The sequence below is a fragment of the Bombina bombina genome, chromosome 4, assembly GCF_027579735.1.
Source record: "Bombina bombina isolate aBomBom1 chromosome 4, aBomBom1.pri, whole genome shotgun sequence".
Classification (NCBI taxonomy): Eukaryota; Metazoa; Chordata; class Amphibia; order Anura; family Bombinatoridae; genus Bombina; species Bombina bombina.
Genome location: NC_069502.1, coordinates 124,668,378 through 124,681,187, shown reverse-complemented (window position 1 = coordinate 124,681,187; position 12,810 = coordinate 124,668,378). Strand labels below are relative to the sequence as shown.

The 12,810-nt window shown below is 36.7% G+C and overlaps 1 protein-coding gene across 1 annotated transcript in view; it reads left to right on the top strand.

Annotated features, from left to right (window-relative positions):
- Window positions 1-4,798, top strand: part of FKBP1B (FKBP prolyl isomerase 1B) — a 140,186-nt gene extending 135,388 nt beyond the window's left edge. Inside the window, exon 4 of the mRNA XM_053709632.1 lies at window positions 1,687-4,798. Within this exon, the coding sequence (XP_053565607.1) occupies window positions 1,687-1,815 (129 nt within the window). The 3' untranslated portion in view covers window positions 1,816-4,798. The remainder of the gene's footprint in view (window positions 1-1,686) is intronic.
- Window positions 4,799-12,810: the final 8,012 nt, after the last annotated feature.

Genomic DNA, 12,810 nt, shown 5'->3' with positions numbered 1-12,810 from the left:
GGTTGCTACTCGCCATGCTTGTGTTTTTCCTCCTGTATCTGCAGCTCTCTTTAAAGCCGTTCTTTTATATTAATCCATTACAGAAGCCACTGGTAAAGCTCTGCATCTTTATACTGTGTGCTGCCATTTTGTATCTCACGTATTTTTGCATCCTGTAAGTGAGCTTTCACAGATTAGCGATGCTACTGTCTTTTTACAGATGTACCTAACACTTTGGGTTAATTTACACCAGTGTTTCTCAACCGCGGTCCTCAAGTACCCCCAACAGGCCAGGTTTTCATTATATATGAACTTGAGCAGAGGTGAAATAATCAGCTGATCAGTAACCATGGTTATTAACCTGCTCTCACCCATCAGCTGATTATTTCACCTGTGCTCTAGTTAAGCTGTAATGAAAACCTGGCCTGTGGTGTAGTTGAGAAACACTGGTTTACACAACAGAAAACAGAAGCTTTACATATTTGCCTTTTTTTTTTTTTTTTTACAGTTTCAAAGTAACATGACAAATATAAAAAGGCCTCAGGAATAATAAACAGCAATGAATCCACTGCAAAACTGTACAGCTCCTCCAATCTTCTCAGCACTGTCCTCTCACATATAATATAATCCCTTAAATTGTTTAGTGTTGAGGGGGTTTATCCCCGCTTCTCTCCCCCCTTTCTAGCTTTTCTTCTGACCTATCTTGCTTTGCTTCACTTGCGTTCTCATTATAAGCCTGGTCTTATACAAGGATCTCTCCTAGCCGAGTGTATGGACTTTTTAGATGGAACTTTTCTTTTAATAGATAAGGTTGGACAACACCTTTTACAAAAAGAATCTAGGCTGAAAGATTCCAAGTGTAACATTGAGCGGTCTTCTTGTTCTATTACTTTATATATTTATTTGCTACAAGATATATGCTTTTCTTATCTATGTAAAAGTGTATTATTTAAATGTATTGTCAAACATCAATAAAGAAAGAGCCGGGGGGGGGGGGGGTGATTATATTAAATATACATTACATTTCTTAATTTAAAAAATACAATATAATTTCAGCCTTCTAATAATCTTGAACATATTGCCTCGGAAAACAGCATTATTCGCCATCACTAAGTTTATCACTTAAGTTTATAATGCATGCAGACATGGAAATAATTAAAATATAATCATTAACACACAATGATGTATGTATGTATACATTTCTGTAGTGTAGCAGCCCTCCCTGACCAATTTTTTTTTCCGTAGTTAGGGAATCCCTCCCACAATGCACCTTCCTCCCACAGCAGCACCGCAAACCAATACAAACAGTCACACAGAGTGGCTTAAAGGGGTTAAAACAACGTTAACATATTTTATTTTCAAAAAAGAAATAGTCTGAATAGAGTGAAGAACAATGCTATTTAAACTATTTAACCTACCGTCGGCTTTAGCGCTGAACAGGGTTTTGTAGCAGCCCCATAGAAGTCTCTAACAATTTTGATCATATCATGCTTGCCTTCGAACGTCCTTTTTAAATTATAGAAAAAGAAGGCAAAATAAATTGTATAACACTACATTTTCCCCCCACTACACATAAGTAAAAATGTTATGGGAAATTTATTTTTGAGTTTATTGCACCTTCAATTTATGTAATATTTTGAATTAATGTCTGAGATTTATTATTTTTATTTTTTTGATATGTGATCTTTGTGTTTTCTTCACTTTCAGATAAGTTTAGGCCAGAGAGTAAAGCTGACCTGCACACCTGATGTTGCATATGGAGCCACAGGGCACCCCGGAGTCATCCCTCCAAACGCCACTCTGATCTTTGATGTGGAGCTCCTGCGGATAGAGTGATACATGCGGAGAACAGGCTGGCCAGAGATCTCTCAACACCACCATCATCCTCTTCCTTTATATTGCGCCAGCTCACTGGCGGAGCAGACTGGCAATCACCCCTTTTTGAGATTTCTGCTCCTGCAGTGAGAAGGTCAACAAGTCTTCACAGGAAAGCCTAACTGTACAAAGGCAGTAAAATCATATGATGCACTCTACACTTGCAGCATGGGGCTTTGTAAAATCAGGATGGGCTGAAACTAGTAATATGTAACTATTGTGGATTATTAACCTTGTATCTGTCTGTTAGTTTTATCTGAGAAAAAATATACTCAAACTTTGTTGAGGATTTTCTTTTCTTTTTTTCTTTTCTTTTTTTTAAATAGTACTCTGAATCTTGGATTTTACCACAAAAAATATGGCTTCTGTGATGTCAAGATATGTGATTCTTCTGGTTGCCATGAAACCTAAAACCAGCCTATATGTCTATATATTACAAGGGTACAAAGTACAACTTTTTCTATTTTATACTGTAAAACCGTTTTAAAATGTTCTTTAAAAATTAAGGACCATATTTGTCTGACACATGACATTCTATGGTGTCTTCCACAGGCTAATGTTGTCCCATGACAGATATCTGTTCAGTGAGTAGATCAGAAGAAATACCCTGCTGTTAGTTGGTGCACATAGGGATTGACACTGTACTAAAACAAATGTATTTAATCCATATGAAAAAGCTGTATCTAAATGTGTTTGTTTTGGCCAGAAAAAAATAAGAGCTAAAAGTGGTTTAAATTGAAATTAAAGCTAATTCATATATATCAGATAGGTACTTCCTGTTATTTCTCGATGAACATATATATCACATAGGTACTTCCTGTTATTTCTCGATGAACACATATATCAGATAGGTACTTCCTGTTATTGCTCGATGAACATATATATCAGATAGGTACTTCCTGTTATTTCTCGATGAACATATATATCAGATAGGTACTTCCTGTTATTTCTCGATGAACATATATATCAGATAGGTTCTTCCTGTTATTGCTCGATGAACATGTATATCAGATAGGTACTTCCTGTTAATCCTCATTGAACATATATATCAGATAGGTACTTCCTGTTATTGCTCGATGAACATATATATCAGGTAGGTACTTCCTGTTAATGCTCAATGAACATATATATCAGATAGGTACTTCCTGTTAATGCTCCATGAACATATATATCAGATAGGTACTTCCTGTTAATGCTCAATGAACATATATATCAGATAGGTACTTCCTGTTAATGCTCAATGAACATATATATCAGATAGGTACTTCCTGTTAATGCTCCATGAACATATATATCAGATAGGTACTTCCTGTTAATGCTCAATGAACATATATATCAGATAGGTACTTCCTGTTAATCCTCATTGAACATATATATCAGATAGGTACTTCCTGTTAATGCTCAATGAACATATATATCAGATAGGTACTTCCTGTTAATGCTCAATGAACATATATATCAGATAGGTACTTCCTGTTAATGCTCAATGAACATATATATCAGATAGGTACTTCCTGTTAATGCTTGTTGAACATTAGTAGGAAGTAAGGGTTAGCCATTGAGCATTAAAGAGACATGAATGCAGATAGAGCATACAATTTTAAACTTCTTTCCAATTTTCTTCTACCATCTAATTTGCATTGTTCTCTTTGTATCCTTGTTGAAAATCATACATTGGTATGCTCAGGGGCAGCAATCCACGACTGGGAGCTACCTGCTTATTGGTGGTTGCATATATATGCCTCTGGTCATTGGCTCATCCAAAGTGTTCAGCTAGCTCCAAGTTTTTTATTTCCTTTTAAGTACACAGCTGGTACTGCTGTATTCATTAAATTTAAATGCAAACCACTTTAAGTTAATGCAAAGTAAATATCTTAACATGTTTAAATGCTGCTTACTCATATTTCTGATATAACTTTTTTTGAGTACAGTGTCTGTTTAAGTTCCTGATTTAAACTGTTCAACCTCAGAATCTGAATATCCATATCGTAGAATCTTCCCAGATCTTGGCCTAGCCCCAGGGGAAAAAATATATATACACACACATACAGTGTTCTCCCCAGGACCTTTGTAAGCGAGTGCACAACCTGGCTGATTTTACTGACCACCTGACTAAAATGTTGACCATAATTAAGCCAAAATTAGAAAATATTAAAAATGTTCAATTTTTATTACAAAAATTATCATTAAATACATTTATGTTAAATTATGCAATTAGTTTGTGCTTTGGATAGCAGAAATTATATAATATTAGAAAATATTACACTGGCCCCACCCGGCTACTTCATAATGCCACCCGGCTGGCAAAATATTACACTGGCCCCACCCGGCTACTTCATAATGCCACCCGGCTGGCAAAATAATCTGTGGGGAACACTCTATGTATGTGTGTATATATATATATATATGTATACACACTCTGCTGCACAGCTAAAGGGGGGCTTTTAATGCTGTTTTCATCATAATACCTTTTTTAAGTTGTGTCCGTGTTACTGTCTTTAAGATTAAAGCTTTTGTTAATTTAAAAAAAAAAGGACTACAAATTAAACAGCAAGTCTCCCTACAACGTTCTCCCAAAGTTGTATATTTTATTTGTCTTTTTTTCCAAGAGGGTCCAGCAAGTAATTGCTTTGCACTGGAAACAAAACAAAAAAAAGTTTGTTTTTATTTGCATGTGAGAAAAATTCACGATAGTAAATTAATTAAAAGCAAAAATCAAACCACTGCCTTATAATACACTTGGGATCAATAAAGAGGTGCTCAGAATACACTGTGTATGCAAAGTACACAAATGGGCATTAGCTAATGGTTTCTTGCGCTACCAGTTTGACTCAAACGTGTCAGTTCTGCTGCTGTTTTAAGAAAGCCTCTCCTATGAATAAGTATATAAAGATCTATATATATATACACAATAAAAAACAATAAAACATTCATTACTTTACAAGCTTGCATGATTCTTATTTTAGTACTTGCTGTGCATTTGTAACCAGTGCCTGACTTGCTGTACTAAGATGATGTAAATACATCTTAAAGGGACATTCCAGCCAAAATTGGAATCCACACAGATGCATTTTAGCTGTGCATAGAAGCATTTTTGTAATATACATGTGTTAGCAAAAATGTTTTAAATATTTTAAAAACTATAGCTGTTTGAAAAGTGAATTTAAAGTGAAAGTAAATCCTAGCTTTTTACAAACGCTAGGATTTACTATTGAAACAAATAAAGGGCACTTTCATTCATGAAGTATAAGATACTTCATGTAGAAAGCTCCTTTATTTGATTCAATCGGTCGCTGTTTTTAGCTGCTACAGCAGCCCACGGCTAAAAAAAATATTTTGGCTAAGAGGTGACGTTTTCACCTCTTAGCCAATAGCAGTGCGGTAAATCCGACTTGGCGCCCATGGGAGCTGGATTTACCGCATGGCTATTGGCTAAGAGGTGAAAACGTCACCTCTTAGCCAAAAAATCTTTTAGCGGTGCTCTGCTGTAGGAGCTAAGAGCGGCAATCGATTTAATCAAATAAAGGAGCTTTCTACATGAAGTATCTTATACTTCATAAATGAAAGTGCCATTTATTTGTTTCAATAGTAAATCCTAGCGTTTGTAAAACGCTAGGATTTATTTTCACTTTATGTATGCTCCGTGCACCAGTATTTTAAACACAGCACTTGCTCTGAGGGCCTAAGGTGTTTGTACCATCTGTTAATTACTCAGTTTGTTAATTGCTGACATGATACAAGCCCCTCTGGCAGGGCCGCCACTAGAAATTTTGGGGCCCCTGACTTGACCATTGATCAGAGCCCCCCTTGACATGTGCAATTTTTGACCAAGTGACTAAAACGTATATGCACTTTATTCTTAAGTGTCTATTTAAACTTGGAAATGTTGTAAAGGTAGTAACATACAAACACATAGACACACTCATACACTGAAACACACACACACATAAGGATTCACATATAGACACTAGCAGACATGCAAAGAAACACACTCAGACACAGACACCCACACAGACACTCAGCACTTGATAACATTGACCTGACAAGTAATGAGGTAGACTACAGTTTTGTAAAAAAAAAAAGGAGATTTAGAAAACAAAATATTGAGTTCTGATTATCTTTTTGTAAAGGAAGATGCCAAAGGTTAAATGGTGAATTGGTGACTTCCGTAAAGGTCTCATTAGTCTCAAAGTCTGTAGAAAGATGTGTATAATTAGTAGTAAGGTCAAAATGTCCTAAAAAGGAACAGGCAATGGACACACACACACAAACTCAAACTTGCACATACACCCAAGGAAACACCAACAAAGACAGCCTCAGAAAACACACAAAGACATACACACACACACACAGAGAAAACCACAGAAAACACACAAAGACACACACACAGAGAGACAACCACATAAAACACAGAAAGACATACATACACACACCCTCACTTAGACATCCACAGAAAACACAGACATACACACACCCTCACGGAGACACCCACAGAAAACACACACCCTCACTGAGTCATCAAAAGAAAACACACAAAGACATACACATACCCCCACAGAAAACACAGACATACACACCCACCCTCACAGAGGCATCTGGAGAAAATACACAAAGGCAAACCTACACACACCCTCGCAGAGATACCCATAGAAAAAGCTCAAAGATATACACATCCACCCTCACAGAGAGACCCACAGAAAAAAATACATACATACTCATAGAGACACAGACCAAAGAACTAAGACATAAACACAGACACCCACAGAAACACTCACAGGAGGCAACATTTATGCACCTTGCATCCCCTAAATCAACAGTGTGTGACATGCATGATAAAAAAATTGCAGACATTAAGAGATCACTTTTTAAAGAATCATATTCAATATATACAATACTTCTGTGAATTCAAAATTGTATATTAATGATCTGGGTAGATGGCTAGATGAAGAAAAGTACTTTTAAAAGGTTGATATATGTTTGTTTGTTTTTTCCCCAACCAAGAGCAACACTTCAAATATAGTGTACAAATATTCCCATCTGTCAGCTGTACTTATGGATTTTGAAAATGCTGTACTCTTGGTGGAACCATAAGCTGTGGTACTCATAACATTAGATCTGGTTAAATGCATATTTTAGGCTTGTTGGTATGTATTTCAAAATTAAGTCAGCTGTAGTGTAAACTGAACAAGTTAACCTGTCTCATTTCAAACACTGAGCAATCTTAGTCTGAGAGTATGCCTCCTTGCATATGGAAAGTCCTTTCATAAAGGGACAGTAAATTGTAATGTTATATATATATATATATATATATATATATATATATATATATATACTGTACATAAAAAATTCATATCTGCCAAAAGGGCACCTACCATTTGTGTATTGAGGAGGAAACATTTCTGCATGGTTTTAAATATAGAATTTCTATAGCATTGTCAAATAATCATAAATACACTGCTGCTAAAAAAAATGTATGGACCCCTGGCCCCACCATACAACTACTACCACACTGAAGTTACAATCCAAAGTTGCACAAAGAAATAAAAAACATTTGCTAAGTAAGTCCTACCTCCTCTGCAAATTAAAGTTATCGGCAGTCTGACTCAGGCACACGCTGAACAAACTTAAGTGCCAAGTCGGTCTCACACTGTGCATAGTGGTTTAGTACACATTCAGAAATCCTCTCAAATGCTAATACTTTACTCCTTGTAATAACATTTCCCATGCTCAATTAGCACTCTGCTGTAGTACCCACTGGTGGCTGCCAAAATGGAAAAAAAAAATTTTTTTTTTAGTTCTTGCCTCATGGGGCCCCCCTGGCCCATTGGGCCCCTGACAGGAGTCACCCCTGTCACCCCCTGATGGCGGCCCTGCCCTCTGGTGCTCTGAGCAGCTGCATTGTATAAAATGCTGGTGCACTGAGAATATCTAGCTATCTTTCACATGCACGTGCAGAGAAAACACTAAAAAACACTAAAACAGTTATAACTTTTGCTAGAAGCATTTTTTCCAATTCATGCATATTACAAATATGTTTATATTCAAAGATTCAATTAATCTATTTGTATTTAAATTTTGACCGGAATGTCCCTTTAAGCAAGGCAATCACATGTGGAAATTCCCCTCCTGACCACTAGGAGGCAAAAGAGCTTTAAATCCCACCCACTTCTCAAGCAGGGCCATAAATTAGCTCAGTAGAGGGTTTTTTTTTTTTAGCGTCCAAGACTAAATTATCAGGAATTTGTAATACAGCAGGTGAATAGTTCATTGTACTACTTTCTATGGAGCAACAAAGCAACAGAAAACATCACTTCCTAAAAATTACATCCGATGAAATATAAGCAAAATCACATTAAAAATAAACTAGAGCAGGTATTTTTTTTTAAATCATTTAGCGTTGCAAACAATACTGCAGTTGTACAGGCTGTGTTATTGACTTCCTAGTATTACACTGAAACCCTTAAAAGGAAAAAGAGAAGAAATAAATTGAAATGAAATACACTATTAACCAATCAAAATACATAAAGCAGCAATATGTGCAAAACTATTAACAACTAATGACTACTGGGTGGGAAGATTTTTTTTTCGTCTGGGCTTTAATAAAAACATTATTATTCTGTTGCTAAAGCTATAATCTCTTTATTACAGTACATGAGGCTTAAGCATTTTTTTAAATTCTGTTACAAGTTGAAATAAATAAGGTTTCAGTTTGAAATTTAAAACTGAGGAAAGAGGGGGTTCTATTTGCTTAATTAACAATGTCTTGCAGGGTACGCCCAACCTCAAAGACTGAAGAATCTCATTTTCTAGAGCACTGGTTTTCAATCAGCCAATGCAGAATGCAAGCTCAATCCTATTGGCTGATTGGATCAGCCAATAGGATTGAACTTCAATCCTATTGGCTGATTGCATCAGCCAAAAGGATTTTTTCTACCTTAATTCCGATTGGCTGATAGAATTCTATCAGCCAATCGGAATCTAAGGGACGCCATCTTGGATGACATCACTTAAAGGTACCTTCATTCAGCTTTAGTCGTCTGATGAAGAGGATGCTCTGCGTCGGATGTCTTGAAGATGGACCCGCGCCAGATGGATGAAGATAGAAGATGCTGTCTGGATGAAGACTTCTGCCCATCTGGAGGACCACTTCGCCCGGCTTGGATGAAGACTTCTCCCGGCTTCGTTGAGGACTTCGGCCCGGCTTGGATGAAGACGTCTCCCGGTAAGTCAATGGGGAGCTTAAGTTTTTTTAGATAGTATTTTATTTGTGGGGTTGGTTGTGTGGGTGGTGGGTTTTACTGTTGGCGGGTTTTTTTTTTATTTTGGGGAGGCTTTTTTATTTTAATAGGGCTATTAGATTAGGTGTAATTAGTTTAAATATCTGTAATTTGTTTATTATTTTCTGTAATTTAGTGTTTGGTTTTTTTTGTACTTTAGCTAATTTAATTTAGTTAATTGTATTTAATTTAGTTAATTTATTTAATTATATTGTAGTGTTAGGTGTTAGTGTAACTTAGGTTAATAACTATTTAATAACTATTCTACCTAGTTAAAATAAATACAAACTTGCCTGTAAAATAAAAATAAACCAGAAGATAGCTACAATGTAACTATTAGTTATATTGTAACTAGCTTAGGGTTTATTTTATAGGTAAGTATTTAGTTTTAAATATGAATAATGTAGTTAATGATAGGAATATTTATTTAGATTTATTTAAATTATATTTAAGTTAGTGGGTGTTAGGTTTAGGGTTAGACTTAGGTTTAGGGCTTAATAACTTTAATATAGTGTCGGCGACGTTGGGGGCGGCAGATTAGGGGTTAAAAAGTGTAGGCAGGTTGCAGCGACATTGGGGAAGGCAGATTAGGGGTTCATAAATATAATGTAGGTGGCGGCGATGTCCGGAGAAGCAGATTAGGGGTTAATAAGTTTAGTGTTTGCGATGCAGGAGGGCCTCGGTTTAGGGGTTAATAGGTAGTTTATAAGTGTTAGTGTACTTTTTAGCACTTTAGTTATGGGTTTTATGTTACGGCGTTGTACCATAAAACTCTTAACTAATGACATTTAAATGCGGTAGGACTCTTGACAGGAGAGGGTGTACCGCTTTCTATGGAAGTCCCATAGAAAAAAGACTTTACGAAGTTTACGTTAGTCGTTTTTCGGTAAGGCCAAAGAAGTGTGCGGTGACCCTAAACCTTCAAGACTCGTAATACCAGCGGGCGTAAAAAGCAGCGTTAGGACCTCTTAACACTGCTTTTTTTACCCTAACACACAACTCGTAATCTAGCCGCTAAATTACAAAAAACAAACAGTAAATTACACAAAATAAAAAACAAATGACAAGATATTTAAACTAATTACACCTAATCTAAATTTAAAAAAAAAAAACCCTAGCCTAAACTAAACTACCAATAGCTCTTAAAAGGGCCTTTTGCGGGGCATTGCCCCAAAGAAATCCGCTCTTTTACCTGTAAAAAAAATACAAACAACCCCCAACAGTAAAACCCACCACCCACACAACCAACCCCCCAAATAAAACCCAAACTAAAAAAACCTAATTTCCCCATTGCCCTGAAAAGGGCATTTGGATGGGCATTGCCCTTAAAAGGGCATTTAGCTCTATTGCTGCCCAAACCCTAACCTAAAAATAAAACCCACCCAATAAACCCTTAAAAAAACACTAACCCCCTGAAGATCCACTTACAGTTTTGAAGAGCCGACATCCATCCTCAACGAAGCCGGGAGAAGTCCTCAACGAAGCAGCAAGAAGTCCTCAATGAAGCCGGGAGAAGTCTTCATCCAAGCCGGGAGAAGTGGTCCTCCAGACGGGCAGAAGTCTTCATCCAGACGGCATCTTCTATCTTCATCCATCCGGCGCGGATCGGGTCCATCTTCAAGACATCCGGCACGGAGCATCCTCTTCTTCCAACGACTACCCGACTAATGAAGGTTCCTTTAAGTGATGTCATCCAAGATGACGTCCCTTATATTCCGATTGGCTGATAGAATTCTATCAACCAATCGGAATTAAGGTTGAAAAAATCCTATTGGCTGATGCAATCAGTCAATAGGATTGAACTTCAATCCTATTGGATGATCCAATCAGCCAATAGGATTGAGCTTGCATTCTATTGGCTGTTCCAATTGGATTAGGTGTAATTAGTTTAAATATCTTGTAATTTGTTTTTTATTTTGTGTAATTTAGTGTTTTTGTATTTAATTTTGTGTAATTTAGGTAATTTATTTAATTGTACTGTAAGGTTAGGTGTTAGTGTAACTAAGGTTAGGTTTTATTTTACAGGTAAATTTGTATTTATTTTAGCTAGGTAGTTATTAAATAGTTAATAACTATTTAGTAACTATTCTACCTAGTTAAAATAAATACAAACTTGCCTGTAAAATAAAAATAAACCCTAAGCTAGCTACAATGTAACTATTAGTTATATTGTAGCTAGCTTAAGGTTTATTTTATAGTATTTAGTTTTAAATAGGAATTATTTAGTTATTAATAGGAATTTTTATTTAGATTTTTTTTTAATTATAATTAAGTTAGGGGGTGTTAGGGTTAGGGTACACTTAGGTATAGGGTTTAATAACTTTAGTATAGTGGCGGCAACGTTGGGGGCGGCAGATTAGGGGTAAATAATATTTAAATAGTGTTTGCGAGGCGGGAGTGCAGCGGTTTAGGGGTTAATATGTGGATTATAGTGGTGGGGATGTTGGGACGGCAGATTAGGGGTTAATAAATGTAAGATTAGGGGTGTTTAGACTCAGGGTTCATGTTAGGGTGTTGGGTATAAACATAAATTTTGTTTCCCCATAGGAATCAATGGGGCTGCGTTATGGAGCTTTACGCTGCTTTATTGCAGGTGTTAGGCTTTTTTTCAGCCGGCTCTCTCCATTGATGTCTATGGGGAAATCGTGCACGAGCACGTACAACCAGCTCACCGCTGACTTAAGCAGCGCTGGTATTGGAGTGCGGTATGGAGCTTAATTTTGTTCTACACTCACTTCTTGCCTTTTAATGCCGGGTTTTAGGAAAACCTGCAATACCAGCGCTGTAAGTAAGTGAGCGGTGACAATAACGTGCAAGTTAGCACCGCACCCTTCTTACCGCAAAACTCGTAATCTAGCCGTTTGTTTCCTAAATTCTTAAATGCAAGGTGCTATTATAAACACACAGAAAACAGACAAGATCTAACAGCTTCATAATTATGTGTCTATATATTTTATTACCGCACTGTTGCTTGCATATAACTGTTTTTAACTCCTGCCCAGGGATTAAAGGGAAATTAAACCCATTTTTTTCATGATTCAGCTAGAGCAGTAATTTAAAATAACTTTCTAATTTACTTCTATTAGCAAATTGTCTTTGTTCCCTTGGTACAGAGCACTATATGGCAGCATTGTTATCGATTTGCTAAAGCACTAAATGGCAGCACAATTTCCTACCACGTAGTGCTCCAGATATGTACCTAGGTAGCTTTTCAACAAAGAATATCATGATAACAAAGCAAATTTGATAATAAAAGTAAAATGGAAACTTTTTTTAAATTGTTTGCTTTGTCTAAGTCACTAAAGAAATTTCTTTCATCAGATTGTGAGGGTCCATGACATCACATGTGGGAATGTTCCCCTTCTGACCACTAGGAAGAGGCAAAAGACACCATAGCTTTAAATCTTTCCCACTTCCCATGATCCTCAGTCATTTTCTTTTATCTCTTTGATGAGAAGTAAGGTGGAAGTGCAGGATCTACTGTCATTCAGAGGGGCAGATAAAGAGTTTTTGAGTCAGGCAGTGAAATGTCTTTTCTCAGGGATAAATGTTGCAGGCCTCCCAAGTGAAATGTGGACTTGTCCACCAATCCCCTGGTCTACAGTGAGCTGGCCCAGAGAGGCTGAGTGGTAAGTACTACACCTTACAAGCCCACTGGCTATTATGAACATGTACACAT